Source organism: Cryptococcus neoformans (genome assembly GCF_000091045.1).
Source record: "Cryptococcus neoformans var. neoformans JEC21 chromosome 14 sequence".
Classification (NCBI taxonomy): Eukaryota; Fungi; Basidiomycota; class Tremellomycetes; order Tremellales; family Cryptococcaceae; genus Cryptococcus; species Cryptococcus deneoformans.
The window spans coordinates 1-15984 of NC_006683.1; the positions used below are offsets into that span (position 1 = coordinate 1).

The window sequence follows — 15984 nt, forward strand, 5'->3', positions numbered from 1 at the left end:
TAACCTCCTAACCCCCTAACCCCCTAACCCCCCCTAACCCCCTAACCCCCTAACCCCCTAACCCCCTAAGTTGTTTATTTAAGTAGTTTCTTTAATTCGGGTACCACACACGACAACCCAATAAATTAAACAACGAAAAATGCAACCTCTATAACCCCCTAACCCTTGTCCTATTTTATTCTCGCCTTATCTATCGGCGGGGGGCCGTCGGGGGCCCTTCGGCCATCCTTCCTCTCCTCTCTCTTCGGTTTATTATACTCGGCCTCTTTATCATACTCCACTCTCGCGCGTTCTCCCTCTCCTTTCTTCCTTTCCCCACTCGTTTCTCCTGTTTATTATACTCGGCCATCGCGCCTTCTCTCTCTCCTCTCTCATCTCTCCTGCCTTCAACAATTCCTTCCCACTTTGCCGTCTTTCCTTCCATTCTCATTTATACTCACCCTCTTTATCATACTTGTCCTTTTATTCTCGCCTTATTTATCGGCGGGGGGCCCTCCGGGGGGCCGTCGGGGGGGCCGTCGGCCATCCTTCCTCTCCTCTCTCTTCGGTTTATTATACTCGGCCTCTTTATCGTACTCGGCTGTCGCGCGTTCTTCCTCTCCTTTCTTCCTTTCCCCACCCGTCTCTCCTGCTTTCGACACTTGTTCCTTCTTTCCTCACTCTCTTCTCACTCCCTCTCCTTTCTTCTTTTACCCATTCCTCTCTCCGTCTCACGCCTTCGTATTATCCTCTCCGCAATCGTTCACCAGCTGCCGTATTCTTATTCAACCTCGTCTCATTCCCATTTCCTCTTCCCATTTCCTGTTCTCACGTCCCCTCTTCTTTCGCCCACTCGTCCCTACTTCGCATTAGCCTTCCGACAACTGCCCTTTCTTTCTGCACTCCCCTCTCATTCCCATTTCCTCTCCTACTTGTCATTCTCCTTATCCTTTCCTCTTTCGTTTACTCGTCTATCCTTCACACTATGCTTTCGACAACCGGCACCCTTTCCTCATTCTCTTCTCATTCTCATTCCCTCTTCTCACCTCTTACTCTCGCTCTCCTTTCTTGTTTTACCCATTCCTCTTGTTATCCTTTCACCAACTGTTCACCACCTGGTGTACACCGGCCAATCGATCATTGTGCATTCTCCCAACCCATTCTTGTTCTGCCCACCCGTCTCTCTGTCTCCTTATCCTTTTTACGCTTTCAACAACTGTTCATCAGCTCGTGAAACAGCCCCCGTACACCAACCGATCGATCCTTGTGCTCGGTGATATCACTCGCTGTCTTGTTATATCACTCGCTGTCCTGTTATTTGTCCCTTCGGTGCACTGCTATGTCACCCTTCCAAGCAACCTTGTGCAACTGCCAATGTTCAAGCTGACATATGCATCAATCCATAGTCTCAGTCCGATCCGTATGCGTAGTGCCGGCACGCAATACATAGCTCATACTCTACGACAACGACCACTACAGTCTGAAAGAACAGACTCACCCATATTCCACGCTCTCCCACCGTGTATTCTCCCACCTATCCTGCCTATCTCCCCTTGCATCATCTCCTGCCCTTCCATATATCCCATGCCGCCTCTACTGCTATTGAATGTCGAGTAAATGAGCCAGCGTCGGGGAATAGCCGAGTGGATGAGTCGAGTGTGATGGGGTAGCTGAGTGAATGAGCCGGGTGTGATCGGGTGCGATGGAGTAGCCGCCGAGTGTAGAGTCGGTGGTGAGAAAAATGAATTCGAGTGCAGCATGCGGCGTCGGATGCAGTCGAGGGTGAAGAACAAAAAACCCTATACAGTAGTTAGCGCTATCGCAACCGGTGACGAGATAAACAGTCATGCTCACCATACAGCAGACTAAGATGCATCAGCATTGACTTTTGCCATGAGGATAGACATGGACGTTACCGCAAGTTCCCTCCGCCCCACACCGTATACTCTCAATCGCGAGCCTTAATGACCATCATCTTGCCATTCACACGCCCATATCGCATGCTCTCCCATCGTGTATTTTCCCACCTATCTTGCATCCTCTCCTGTCCTTTCATATATCCCAATGCGGCATCCTTTCCTCCGACGTATCATCCACCCTCTTTTCCTTCTTCTTGTTCTGCTTCTTCCCAGGCTGGAGGTGTAAAATATCACCGTCGAGCTCTTTGAGAGACAGGTCGGATTCGTAAACGGTGCGGTGACAGGCTGCCGTGTCGCTGGATCGAGCTATCATCTGATGCAGTTGTGAGTAGTGACCTGTCGACGGTGGTCACAGGCGCCGTCTTGTGTGGGAAATATGGCAGGGGTATGTTATAGATATGTATATGTATGAAAGAGGAACTGAGATGATTCGCCGCGACGACGGAGCTGGGCGTAACGACCCACGGTTGTATCATAAGTACTTATTATTACATAATAATCCCCTTTACATAACCAACAATCTGCTCCGCACAACACGGCACCATGCGTTTCTCTTTCGTGACTTTCTTTTCATTCCCGTCACTTCTTCTCCGTGACGACGAACATCGCTACGTTCCCATCAAAGAAGTCATCTTCTATCACCGTCCGTCGACCCACCGCTTCTATTCTATTCTACAACATGACGCTCCCTGGCATTCTTCATTCGCCTTGCATCCAACGAGCTTCCCCAAAGTGACACTCCTCGCCCCTCATCACCACCGCTGCGCGACGACGTCGGGTAACATGATATCCTTTCCCGAGAGGTTCGCCTCGACGGAGGCCCTTATGGGTTGACGCAAGGATGGTGCATCTCTCTTTTGAGATCACTTTGCCTCGGGATTCGTGCCAACTGACCGAATCAAGCGGCGGTGTTGATGTCTCCGCTGTTCGCCAGTACTCTCTCTCGTCCTCTTCCCTTCGACCTAGGGCAATCTCGCATATAGGTAGAGAGCGTCACGTCACAGATCGCCTGGTAAGTCCCATTCCCTCTCATTATCCATTCCGCATCCCAGTCCCATTCTCTCTCATCGTCGACCCCACATGCTAATATACCATCACAGCCCGTGTCTTTTTCCGAGCCCAGTCCTTACTCGAATCCAGACCAGCCGTGCGACGCACTCAACCAAGAGAGCAATCAGTACGGGAGAGAAATGGATTACCTGTTCGCCCATCTCTTTATTTCACGCCGGAAACAAACTCGCAAACTATGCAACAAAGCAAGTGGACGAGTCAAACAGAGATCACAGAGGTCACTCTCAGACATTTAATCGACATGACCGTCTTGTCTCTTTGGAGAAGAGTGGTAATAAGGGCTGGTTGCTCAGTGCGCCGTTACTTGTAAGTCTGGTTACGCTGCGAATCAACGTCTTAAGGCTAACAGGATATCTACAGGCTGCCTCTCGGGCTGGTCAATTATCTGTCGCGAAAGCACAAATGCCAATCAACTCTTACACCGGGTGAGTTCACCGTTGTTTTCCGCTGCTTTCCCCAAGCTGAGACAGATTCTTTCAGTGGATGATTGGAAAACAAGCAGTAACACCGTACGCGCTGCTCGTGGAGCAAGCGTCAAGTGTACCCAAAATTTGCAATAGGACGGACTGAACATCGACCCAATAACACTTACACCAGTCGGTAAGCCGCTACCAGTCCCTCTCAGTCGTCTCAGAGGTCTAACGCCCGAGTGTTCCAGCTGCCTTCTTCCTGCCGTGACTCCCATCATTGCCACGCTGCGTCTCAACTCTTGAGTAGGATTATGTGTCCCATCTCTACGTATACCTATCAGTCTCTTCTTCTGCCAAACGTCTATCGCGTTCTGCCTTTCCACTTCAGTCGTTGAGACGCTATATCTTATCTTGGTGTCATCTCTGAAGTGTATTATCTCTCGCTTCCCTTGGGCATGACGAGTTGTGCCGCTCCCTGAATCCATGGACTCAACGACGCCACGACGCTATCAGCCAAACAATACACCAACATCTCAACCAGGTTAAGGGCACTGTTGTCAAAGTTGAGCCTCCTACCCTCACAGGCCAGCGGAAGAACGACCTGAGGGTCAGAGGAACAAGCTCTCTCGCCTTTTGCCGACTACGACTTGAAGGTGTACTCTCTGGGTGATCAATAAGCTCGAAGCACTGCAGTACCTGCCTCGCCGAACTGTAAGGTCGCCGACTTTTGTTTTGGCGGATGCGTGAGGTGGCTGGATAAGGTTGGCTCAACGCCGCCACGACTCTATCAACCGAATAATCCACCGTGGCCTGCAGAGCATCGAAGGGGCGATTGTATCCATTGAGCCGAGAACACTTGAGGGGCAGAGGAGGAATGCCAACGCGAACTCTGTTCTTCTATGTGGGAGCATCAGCAAACAACCATCCTCGAAGGCTTGAATGATCCTGCACGCAAGAGACTCATAGAAAATGCATCCAAGATCGGCAAACGCTGGTTCAATGTGATTGATTCCCTACTTCCAGCCACTTCGTTTATCCAACCAAGAGGTCGCAACCGGTCTCCATGATCGAACGTTGGTCGGATCTTCAATTGCCATCTGCTCCTTCTGTGGTTCCGACTCTCCCCTCGGCCGCGACGAACTTTGCCGCTCCAGAAACTCCTGGGCTCAACACCGCCACGACTCTATCAACCGCATAATCCACCGTGGCCTGCAGAGCATCGAAGGGGTGATTGTATCTATTGAGCCGAGAACACTTGAGGGGCAGAGGAGGAATGACCTGAGAGTTCGGGGCAGGTGTGGGCTGCATGCGACGGATTATGACCTGAAGGTATATTGCCTCAACGACCGCGATGCAAGAAGCACAAAGAGCGCAAAACTGCCTTCCACCATGTCCTCAACCGATGTTTCTCCTGGCTGGACAAAGTCAGTGAAAATGCAACCAAGAAGGCGCCGGCGACCTACTCTGGGATATTCAAAGCGGTGGTGATGTCTACAGGGGGGATAGTGAGCAGGGAAACGGCAGACGAGATGCGGAGATGGACGAAGGAAATGGGGCCGGCGACATTTGAGGGGATGATGAGGAAAATTAGTCTAGAACTGGTGAGGGCAAGAGCTAGGATGTTTACGATGTGATTCCTCTGTACCCTTACTCTTGGCCTGAAAATGAGATCCGTTGCTTGTAATGCATACTAGGGATAAGAGAGAAGATATGATATGCTCAATGCATAATGAACAAGTTCTGATCTATGCTTTGTGCACCGCCTGCTCCTTCTACGAAAGGAGATACAAGGGTGTTGAATGTCATAGCCAAAGTCTCTGCCTGTGGACACGCACTGAATCGACCAAGCACTTCTTGACACAGATGGACCCTCCTCAATATATCTTCGAGTGTCGCCTCTTCCAACTCCACTTGAGAGCGCTGCTCAATCCAGCAGTAAATCAAGACAATACAGGTCTTGAAAACTCTGTGGAGATGGATCCAGTGGCGGATTACATGATCTTCTGATGTATAATGGGCATATAGATCTAGTGAAATACAGGCAGATTGGTAAAGGGTGTCGATATAAGCTGAAGATACGCGCGGGAGAAGGGATGACGGCTGGTGGAGCGTGATCATCATGTCATGGTAGAACATATCGTCCAAGCACTACATTAAGATCAGTAGATGCCCAACCCCTACGGCAGCAACTTTAAGATCCAATCACACCTACCTGGCGCTTGATGACGCTATCCGAAAGACGAACAAACGCCGCCTTCAGTGGGCTTGCACAATACCATAGCTGAACTTGGTTGACGAAATTGGCTACTATCTGCTCGCCATTCTCATTAGGCCGTACAGACGGAGAGTACAGTGATTCATGGATTTGACCCAAAAGTCGCCTACCAATGATGGCATGGCACAGCTCAGACGATGGGCTCGGGCCGGTGGTGGGCGGGCAAATAGGATGCTAATGCACCAAGTCAGTTAGGCCGCCAGCCAGAAATGAACCACGTTTTGCTCACGTCAATATCGATATCATCATCCCGTATAGATGGAGGATATCCAAAGCAAGACAGCACTAGACGATCTAGGACATATAATGTCCAAAAGATGTTTTTCCGTTGCTCGTTGAACCGCTCAACGGTGGGTGGGTCCATTGTGACTAGATATGGCGGCAGGAATATCTCGTCTTTACGATGCAGGTTGATAGCTATAGCTGTGTGGGAAGCCATGCCAAGGATGCGCCAAACATTCAGATCCGACTCATATATCGCTACCGATGCAAGAAGTGTGAGAGCTTGGACGCAAGTCTATCATTGCCTGTAGTTAGCAGATATTGGCAAGGGCGACCTACTACATACCAGATCTTCATGAACCAGAATGTGGGGTATCTCCATCATCGCCATTTTTCTGTACCGTCTCCAAGCTGTGAGATCAGTCTTCTTGTATCCAAGGATGCCCGATAGATAGACAACAATGAAAAGCCTGAAACGACTGGCATAGTAATCGGAATTGGATAGACCTTCCTCCGAGTACACAAGCTTGGCATCATGTTCTAGTTGCTGAAAACTGGTCACTTGATGCGAGAACTTGTGATCTCCAGTGTAGCGCTTGACAAGCTCTATTGCGTCTTCAAAGGACAGTATGTTGAGTGACTGGACTCTCGTACTGAAAGGGGTCTCTGGGGCAGGGGTAACTTGTATCGAGTTGAACGTCGAGAGGTCCACTCGCAAGTGGTCATCAATAGTCTGTAACGGCAATGGCGTCATATACAGGAATGTCTCCGGATAACAGTGATTCAGTGGTGTGTGACGGACGACATGGGAAAAGACGTTGGGGATGGAAGATATTGTTGACTTTTGACGGCTTTGGCAAAGGAAGGATGCCTGATCGTCGGTTTCTGATAAGGGAGGAACAGAGGGCGGCTGGGGATGATATTGTCCCCGTGCGGGCAAAGCTTGCCCCGTCGGTATAGTCACTATGTCTGCCCATTGAGGATCAACCTTTATGACAATGTCCTCGAGCCATGCTATCCGATTCTTGAGAGAGCGGATCTCCCTTTATATCAATCTATTAGTATGGATAGCAAATATAGAACGGAACTCCTCACTCGATGAGACCCTGATCGTGGTTTTTGTTATATACTTGGCACTCGGCGTTTGCTCTCTCACATGCACCACATCTTGGAAGAGCTCGATTACACTGGGTGCGATCAGTCAGCACATCAAGCTTATCAAATAATCTACAGCATTACTCATAGATATCTTTCTCACCTTTCGTTTTCTGAGATGGCACCGAACGCAAGCTTGGGCTCGTGGTGCATATGCAGGAGGAGAGGGCCGGGCGTCTTCTAAAGATGTAGATGATAAGCTAGACATTGCTGTGGTGGGAGCTGGGAGATGGTGATAGACGACGGCGACAAGATGATCTAGCTATCAGCTGCGACAATACTGTATAGACATTGTCAGACTCAGTAATTTGAACCAAGCTCAATTTTTGGCAAATGGAGTGTGATGTAGAACATAAATACAGTCATGCACGCATCCTACTTGCAGAAAACGGGATCTTCATCAGCGAAAAGTCCGGAGACTTATTTAAAAGCTCCTATTTAGTTAATCGACCTGTGTGACTAATAAATGCAGTACGTAACAACGAATACCTTGGGGGAGTTGAGGATATTTTTATAATTCATTTCAAATTAGGTTTTTACCGTTTATCTTTTTCCTTGACATTTATTACTGTACGTACCAGCCGACGGTTCACTCCTAACTGCAAGCCTCCATCTTCTGCAGTCCCCTATACCTCTGCAGCATAGTTTCGGCATGTAAACACAGGCACTGATCTCGAATATTCAGGGCATCTTCAACTTGTCTCAAGACCGATGTATTCTTTACCTGAGTCGTTGGCTTGTGCGAGTCCAGCATAGCCAGCAATCATACTAAAGAAACAGATCTGGTTCTAAGAAAAGAATGGGAAATGATGGAAGCGTGAAGCATGCATATATATATATATAAATAGAGCCGGCAGAAACAGGGGAAATTGTCTAATACCAGGTATTTTTTAATGCTAAATTACCGAAAATTACTAAATAGTTCTGAAGTTCTTGTCCTGCAAGACCAAACATAAACGCCCAATAGTTTGGTTCATTATTACCTAGCACAGTGCCACCAATAGACTCGCTTTTGTCCCATGTATTTATGACCGCTGCCACTCTCTTCTTCGTTTGCTGTCGTACACAAGATATAAGACAGGTTTTCGTACAAAGCACCGTCTTTGCATGTTTGTCATACACAGATTCGCTACAAATTCTGTTTATCCTATAAATTCTGCTTATCTTTACAAATCCTACTTATCCTACAAGTTCTGCTTATCCTAGCTAGTAAAGGCATACTACCGGCATCGCACAGCTTATACAAAATAGCGGAAGAGAGGGTTCGAAGGTCCTGCACTCAAGACTTCAGTTGGGACATCGTTCGACGTCCAATTAACATTCTGAGCCTTGTTTCGTAGACGGTTCTGCCTTCCCATCCACAGACGCATGAATACAATAAGGGTGATGCCGAGAACTTCAAGACAAGCCGTGATAATAAGGGGGATCACATAGTGTGGAGCCCACTCGTCTCGAAAGATGTTGGACGATACCAAACCACCAGTGTTGGCAAGGAAGGTGAGCGACCCCACTCGGAATGCACGGCCATCTTCAGAAGGCTCATTGCACTGGTGCCAGCTGTGAAACAGGATGGATGGGGTGAAGGAGCCCATGCTGATCAGGAAGGTAGCAAAGTAAGCGGGACCTTTGACGGATACGGGCAAGGCGGCGAGGAGGATACACCCGATGGTCACAAGAGTGAGTGCAGAGACCAGATGGAAACCTCGTTCGCGGAAGTGGTCTGAAGAGTAGGCGGTGATGAAGAGAACGACGGTACCACAGGCATAGGGTGCCACTGTGAACAGGTTTGTCTTGACTGTGGAATAACCAAAGCGTCCAATAATCTGAGTAAGGAAGCTAGAGGCCAGCGTGGTGGCTGTACCGTAGCACACGGCAATAACGGCAAAGACATAGTACTTGGGGTCTTTGAGAGGCTTGAAAAATGTCTTGTTTTGGAGCTTGGTGCCGACAGCTTGAGAGCCATCACGGAGGCACCTGAGGCGAGCAATCTTCTTTTGACGATCGTTGAGGAAAGTCGCCTTGGCCGGGCTGATGGGTAGGAGAAAAAAAATGATGATGGAGCAAGCCACAGTAAAGCCCCCCTCGATACTGCTCTAGGATCAGCAATGGTCCCCAAAGATATTGAGTATAAAAACCAACAGGAAGAGAATCTGCCACCCTTTGAGAGATGATTCGAGTTGGAAAACCCCATAGCCAATAAGGCCCGAAAAGGCACCAGATAGTGCATTGCACGAGTAAAAGGCAGCAATCCGCTGGATATAGATGTAAGTTCAGCTTGAACTTCAGCGTGCAGACTTTAAAAAAGGCCACTTACCATACCAAGCTCTCCACGAGTGTAGAATGTGGTAAGGTAATAGATCAGGGTCCCAGCAAAAGGGGCTTCAAAGACGCCCAGTACTGCACACAATGAGTCAGTTGGTATAAACAAACAACACTGGTATCTCAGGGGAGCCAACTCACAGCCACGAACCGCAAGGCAGCCTGCATAATTGTTGACGGCTGCATTCACCATTGCCATCGTTCCCCACCCTAACATGATACCGGGAATGGTATAGCAAGGCCCAATCTTACGGGTAAGCCACAAGCCGGGAACGCCAAAAGCACATAGGCATGTAAAGTAGACACATAACATTGTTGAGTAACCATTATTGGGGAAGTTCAGATCCTCTACGAGACAGTCAGTGGCCAGTTGGATTTGTGTGTCATAGTTGACTGACCGGTCATGCCGGCTGACTTGGCATTTGACGCGTTGTTACGGTCAAGAGAATTGAAAAGATACGCCCACCATGCCAGAGGAAGGATGTGAAGATCGAATTTGCGGACGATGGCCTTGCTTTCTTCCTTGCTAATGCAATATCAGTTAAAGGTCGCGCGTATATGAGCATGATTGCTGATGCGACTTACGTGTAGTCATAGGAAGATAGATCAACGTCCTGGGGTTCCTCGACTTGGTGTTGTTCGGTCTCGAAGACCGTGGTGGTTATATCGAGGGCCTTTTCGTCGGCTTGAAGGTCGTTGCTGCCTTGATGTTTGATAGACATCTTAGATAGAGTACCCAGCAGGAACGACAATTGTAGAGCTCGATTTAGCGGAACTAGAGACAAATTATGAAGTTGGCGGCAACTCTGACGAGAGAGAGGGGAGGCGAAAAGGGGACAAGCTAGCTGTATTAGTAGTCGACAGACGGATGATTTGTCTCATGAGTTCGATTAAGTTAGCTTATTGCTCTTATCATGTGTTAAATGTTTGAGTATCGTTCATCTGTCAACCTTCGGCTTTTCACCCGTTTGGCTGCTCGTGAACATGATGGTGAGTGGACCTGGTGCTCGTCCTTGCTGTCGAGGCCGCTGGCGGTCCTTCGCCCGCTTCGCCGTGTGCGGGCGGCGCCGTGCCGCCTTAAAGCTTGCAATTTGCTTACGTAACTACTGCTTCCTTTCGGGTTGGACGCCGCTCGGCTGGGCTAGATCGCTCCTTGCTAATAAATGCATGATCATAAATGGAACGCTATTCGGGCCTGGCTATTCGGGCCTGGTCCGCCATCAAGCGGCTATTCCTTATACGGGCAGCCATAATTTTCCCTTCAGTACAGGATGTAGGAAATGACCCAACTGCGGTGCCGGTGCGCCGCCCTCTCGAACAGGGGCGATCAGTCGGCTGGCGCGATAACGACGGAAATCTGGCTTGGCTAGCTATATAAAAGTCAAGAAGCAGAGCCGGCCCTTGTCGACCCCATGTCATCCACTTTTCCTCTACAACCTCCTCCGCATTTTTATATTTTACGCCAACAATGTCCGACCCATCGCAAAGGATTTTAATCGTAGGCGCTGGGGTCTTTGGTCTCAGTACTGCTCTGTTCCTTGCTCGACGAGGTGTGTTTGGCGTATCTAAGGCGGATGAGTCTGCATGCTGACATTGTATCACTTAGGTTACAAAGACGTCACTGTCATTGATAGGATTTCATTGGAAGTCAACCAGTACCGCCCAGATGCTGGTTGTGACGGGGCTTCCGCCGATATCAACAAGGTCTTCCGAACAGGCTACGGCGTTCGCCACATGTGAGCTTTTAATGATCACATGCCACTGTGGAGCTAATGGGCCTCAATAGGTACGAGAAGCTCGCTTTTCAAGCTCTTCCCGTTTGGCAAGAATGGAATGCGACTATCAGGAACTCCTCTCCTGAGGAGTTGCCCACCGGTCTTACTCCTGACGATGATCTGCTCGTTCAGTGCGGGGTGATGCGTCTGGGAGAAGGCAAAGAGCTTGACGATTACCATGCGCAATGCTTACAGGGAGCCATTGAGGAGGGACACCGGGACGACGTCTATCTCATCGTGAGTCCAAACGTCTTTTCGTAGTTACGCCTCAGTGTGCTGACGCGACCTCAGAATGATGCCCATGACTTGGCTCGAGCAGCTCAGAAGGACAAAAATTCTCCCGGGATGCATTGGGCCTCCAAGCTTCAACGTTACGGAGTATTAATAGGGGGCAATATCCACGGTATGCTTGATATGGAAGGCGGTTTTACTCGAGCCGATAAGGTACGTTATGTAGCACGCTTCTTTTGCAAAACATGGTTCTACATTGGCTGATTTCGTACCCTAGTCTTGTCTTTATGCCCTGCACCTTTGCAAGAAGGCCGGAGTCAAATTCATCCTTGACCAGAAAAACGGTGCATTCGACAAATTCATCCATGAAGGTAAGACTATACTGGGTGTAGTTACCAAGGATGGCAAAGAGCATCGAGCAGACAAGACCATTGTCGCTGCTGGAGGGTGGACCGCTTCTATTGTTCCAGAGGTCAGCAGTCTGCTTGAAACCACCGCCGGTTCTCTGTGTTTTATCGATATCCCGGAAAACCGTCCCGACCTTCGCAAGAAATATAGCCCTGCTGAATTCTGTGGCTGGAGCTTGAAACTAAAGGCCGACCCGGGAGATCATGAGTAAGTTCGAGTCATACGTGCTTGCTTCTCCATAAGCTGAATTTGCTTTAGGGGCTCTTACAGGTCTATGGGTGGTTTCGTAAGTTGCATGTCCTATGCCATGTTAAAGAGACTTTGCTAATGCCCCTTCTAGCCTGCAGACCCCAATGGCCGACTCAAGTTCGGCTTCCGAGCTACTAAATTTACCAATTACGAGACCCTTCCAAACGGGCAGTGAGTGACTGGCCATTCTATCAATTCCAAATGGCGCTTACGATCATCCTTATCCTACAGGAAAATTTCCGTCCCCCGCACTGCCTTTACCGAGAAAAATATAGACAACATCCCCAAGAAGGCCTTGGATGCGATCAAGAGCAACATCATGGCCTTGTATCCCGATCTCGCCGAGTTTGGGCTGACTGGTACGAGGGTGAGTAGTTGGAACATGGTAGATCTGACGATGGCTGACATCCGGCTAGATGTGCTGGTACACAGACTCCATTGACTGCCATTTCCTTGCTGACTATGTGCCTGATACGAACGAATCCTTGTTTGTGAGTATACATCTTAAGCTGTTAATGATCGGGCCATTAACATGCTAGATAGATCGCTAGCGGAGGCTCAGGTCATGGATTCAAGTTCTTGCCCATTTTTGGAGAGGTAAGTGCGATGTCCGACCATTTATAGATCCTGCTGATCCCTTTGCCCTTTAGAATTTCGTCAATCAACTCGAAAAGAAAGGAGATGAGTTTACCCAGTACTGGAAGTGGCGCAGCGCAATTCCCGGAGAAAGTGCCAATGGCCTTGAGGAAGGACCAGATGGTCCCAGAACTTTGGATAAGGCTGCTTTGGCTACACGGGCGGATTGGAAGTTTGATACGGATAGGATAGTTGACAAGCCTGCCACGTGCAGGGCGGATTGCAAGTTTGATACCGATGGGGTCGTTGACAAGCTTGCGGAGTGCACTGTGTAAAACTGGTACCTTTGGCGGGAACATACCAAATTTGTAGAATTACATCCTCGATGAAAACATATCTGAAAAAGCAATTGTGGTTTGTAATGGAGATTTTAATGGGTGGCTGAGCAAACCATATCTGCTTAGTCGGATCTAATCACGGTTCCTAGTTTCCTTATCCGCAATTGAGAGGCACGAATGACGTTTCGGCTTTCGTCCTTCGTTCTTTCTCTTCTCGGCTTCTGACATGTTTAGAATAATTTTAGCGCCATTTCCATCCATCTTCGCCTCTTTATTAGCCGTCTCCTTATCTCCGTCTAAGCGACATGTCCAACCTCCACCCAATAAACGCCGCACGCTCTCTTCCCTCTCAATCCTCCGAGAATGTCGTAGCGTCCATGGACTTCCCGCCGCCTACTTACCGCATGGGCAGTCTTCATCAAATGTGCGGCCCGTCTCGGCCTCCTGAAAGGTCCAAGCACCCAAGGATTACAGCCGCCTTCTTTCCGGGCAACACGTAAGATCGCCACTGAAACCATCCTACGTTTGTCCGTCGGCTATCTGTTCTACTGCTAAGTTGCCCTGGAGCTATTATATAGAGGGAGGAATTCGAAGTAGGAGATATTTACGTGTGGAGAGGATAAGTCTTAGCGAAAGTAGATTAAGAATTAAGGGAGAACGAATAGATGGCACATTGGTAACGAAGTCTACCTACTTGGTATCGTCTATATACCTTTGCTATCCCGTCCGTCCAGCGGACCCGCACTACAAACAATACGAACCTACGTGCATGTCTACGTACAGCGGAATCTGTCCGTCGTCCTCGTCTCCCAACCCATCCCCCGTGATCTGTCCATCCCCTGTCAAACCGCTTGTGTAAATGGTTTAAGTCAAGCTGGCCTGATCTCTCTAAACACTTGAAACCTGCATAGATAATCGCAGATACAACACTGCACTAACTTGACACACGAAATACATGTAACCGAGTCAACCTCCGATAAATTAATGACAAGGATTATATAATTATAAATGTTCCATACCAAAAAAAAATACTATACAGACTTGCGATATGTGCTCATTTTCACCCCATGACTATGAGGCCTGATAGAGGGCAGGACCAGCGACGACGTAATCGTTGATGAGCGAGAGGTTGAAGGGAGTGACATGGAGAGGGTTCGAAACGATAACGACGAAGGACGTTCCGTTGACGATCTGGTCGTTGGGGGTCTCTTCAAAGACGGTTGCGTTGGGCTGGATGGTAGTGCCGGTCATGTTGGAAGTGACGTTAAGAGGAGTGTAGGTAGTGTTCTGATACAGATGGAGTGCTCCGAGTCAGCTGCTGTTGCAACGAGTAGACGGTTGTTGAAGGCGACTTACAAGCTGTGAAATCCATCCGACATAAAGGTCGGTAGTGTTGGTAAGGTTAACCTGAGCTCCTACCTTGGTCGACTGGTTGTAAGGCCCGACGACGGATCCTGGAGCCTCCCAAGATAGCTCAACCTGCATTCCAGGGTACGAGAGTGCAGTTCGATTGTGTGTGATAGCTGGAGAGAAACAAATCATTCGTCAGGCACTCAAAAGTCATTAATACAATGCGCAATACTAACCAGGACCTCCGCTGGGGTAAGGTTCCGATTGAAAGCCAACATCAATGCCAGAAGGTCCGTTGACGACTTCGAGGGTAGGGAAGATCTGTTGGGAAAAAGCATTAGCCTCAGGGGGAAGAAAGGACGCAAATAAGACTGCGGACCAAACACTCACGTTCCACTCAAGAGGCTTATTCTCCGAAGGGCAAGAAGTGATGTAGCGGGAGAGCAAAGTCCAGGCAAAGTTTTGAGGAACTCCAACCTCAAAGTAGACAGGCATAGGGAACAAGCCCTCGAACTGACGGAAGATCATCCTACGTTCAAGCGTGCGTCAAGACTCTAGGGCACGGACGGAAGATCAAAGAAGGAAAGAACTTACTGTTGCCTGGCCTCGGTCGTAATGGACTGAAGGAGGAGCTGAGCAGCGGGCCTGGAGTCCAAGTGAGGAAGGAAACCATAGACTCCAGACTCTCCCCAACCTTGATTGAAAACGGTGATTGTCAGTACACTGTTTTAAGAATGTGTTGCGAGACACGTCTACTTACGAGTGAGGCGCTGACAGAAGTCGATGTACTCGGGAACAGTCTCGAATGCCGACGAGTAGTTGTACGTGCATTGCTTGGGAGCTCCAGAAGCACCAAGCATGTTGGAAATCAAAGTGGCGTGGCCAACCTCCTGATCGGCCATGAACTCAATGAGCGATCGCTGCTCTGCGTTGATACCATACTGCTCAAACTCAGCATCAGAGAATCGAACAAGACCGTAATGCTATCAGAGGCGAAAGATTAAGTTAGTAAACAATGTTCGATCCTTTTTTTTTTTAAAAAAAAGGTAAGACGCCGGTTGCTTACGAAAAGATCGAGCTCAATCCACTCCTGGTGGAGAGCGAGGGCCAGTGACTGGTAGTCAAAATCTGAATCAGGAGCGTAGACGGGAGCAGGAGAATCGGCAGTGGTATTGATTCCACCCTGAGGAGGGGGGGAAGCAGTAAGATTGCCAGTTGGGGCAGCGCCAACGAGCGCCGAGGCAAGGGCAAATACAGAAGCAAGTACTGGCGCGGAAAGCATCTTATGAAGGGAGAAGCGGGAGTGGTGGATGGGAGCCCGAAGTAAATCTGGTTGAATATATATCGATCCTTGAAGAGAGGAGTGTCCGATGACGAGCGTTCATGGGAACCAGAGAGAGCGTCATAGCGGACGGAAATCGATAGGTGAATTTTGGTCGAAAAATATCTTCACGCGCTCGTATGACAGTCTTGTATCCGAGTTGTATGACGTTGCTTTAGCATGTGATGGAACATGTAGTGATCCAGTATGACGATGTTGAAGGCCATACTAGTGGCTCATTACATGAAAGTACGTAGTGAAGCGAAATGTATATTTTTTAGTGGAGATGCCGCACGGCGGATCTTTTTATTTATTTTAGTGTTTCGCGCGATAGGGTTAATTTCTACCAGCTCTTATTTTAACCCGGTGCCTGGCTTGAGTTTGGA

General features: G+C 48.9%; 4 protein-coding genes and 1 pseudogene across 4 annotated transcripts; 2 read left to right on the forward strand and 3 right to left on the reverse strand.

The window, feature by feature from the left end:
* The first annotated feature begins 2483 nt into the window (after positions 1-2483).
* On the forward strand, positions 2484-4299 carry CNN00010 (annotated as a pseudogene).
* Positions 4300-5073: 774 nt separating this feature from the next.
* Positions 5074-7397, reverse strand: CNN00020 (transcription factor, putative). The gene is made up of 6 exons (XM_568510.2): positions 7135-7397; positions 6972-7063; positions 6223-6919; positions 5884-6171; positions 5592-5828; positions 5074-5527 (listed from the first exon to the last, which is right to left on the reverse strand). The coding sequence occupies exons 1-6, from the start codon at positions 7237-7239 to the stop codon at positions 5099-5101; spliced, it is 1848 nt and encodes a 615-aa protein (XP_568510.1). The 5' UTR covers positions 7240-7397; the 3' UTR covers positions 5074-5098.
* A 730-nt stretch (positions 7398-8127) lies between these two features.
* On the reverse strand, positions 8128-10281 carry CNN00030 (hypothetical protein). The gene is made up of 6 exons (XM_568511.2): positions 9936-10281; positions 9749-9876; positions 9492-9698; positions 9346-9428; positions 9171-9283; positions 8128-9119 (listed from the first exon to the last, which is right to left on the reverse strand). The coding sequence occupies exons 1-6, from the start codon at positions 10070-10072 to the stop codon at positions 8270-8272; spliced, it is 1518 nt and encodes a 505-aa protein (XP_568511.1). The 5' UTR covers positions 10073-10281; the 3' UTR covers positions 8128-8269.
* Positions 10282-10530: 249 nt separating this feature from the next.
* CNN00040 (expressed protein) lies at positions 10531-12995 on the forward strand. The gene is made up of 11 exons (XM_568512.2): positions 10531-10900; positions 10957-11086; positions 11137-11362; positions 11417-11569; positions 11634-11971; positions 12023-12050; positions 12105-12184; positions 12245-12380; positions 12430-12504; positions 12557-12610; positions 12664-12995. The coding sequence occupies exons 1-11, from the start codon at positions 10819-10821 to the stop codon at positions 12922-12924; spliced, it is 1563 nt and encodes a 520-aa protein (XP_568512.1). The 5' UTR covers positions 10531-10818; the 3' UTR covers positions 12925-12995.
* Positions 12996-13814: 819 nt separating this feature from the next.
* Positions 13815-15847, reverse strand: CNN00050 (Rds1 protein, putative). Its single transcript, XM_568514.2, has 7 exons — positions 15344-15847; positions 15038-15260; positions 14872-14971; positions 14668-14806; positions 14514-14598; positions 14284-14450; positions 13815-14214 (listed from the first exon to the last, which is right to left on the reverse strand). The coding sequence occupies exons 1-7, from the start codon at positions 15557-15559 to the stop codon at positions 13999-14001; spliced, it is 1146 nt and encodes a 381-aa protein (XP_568514.1). The 5' UTR covers positions 15560-15847; the 3' UTR covers positions 13815-13998.
* Between the last annotated feature and the right edge of the window lie 137 nt (positions 15848-15984).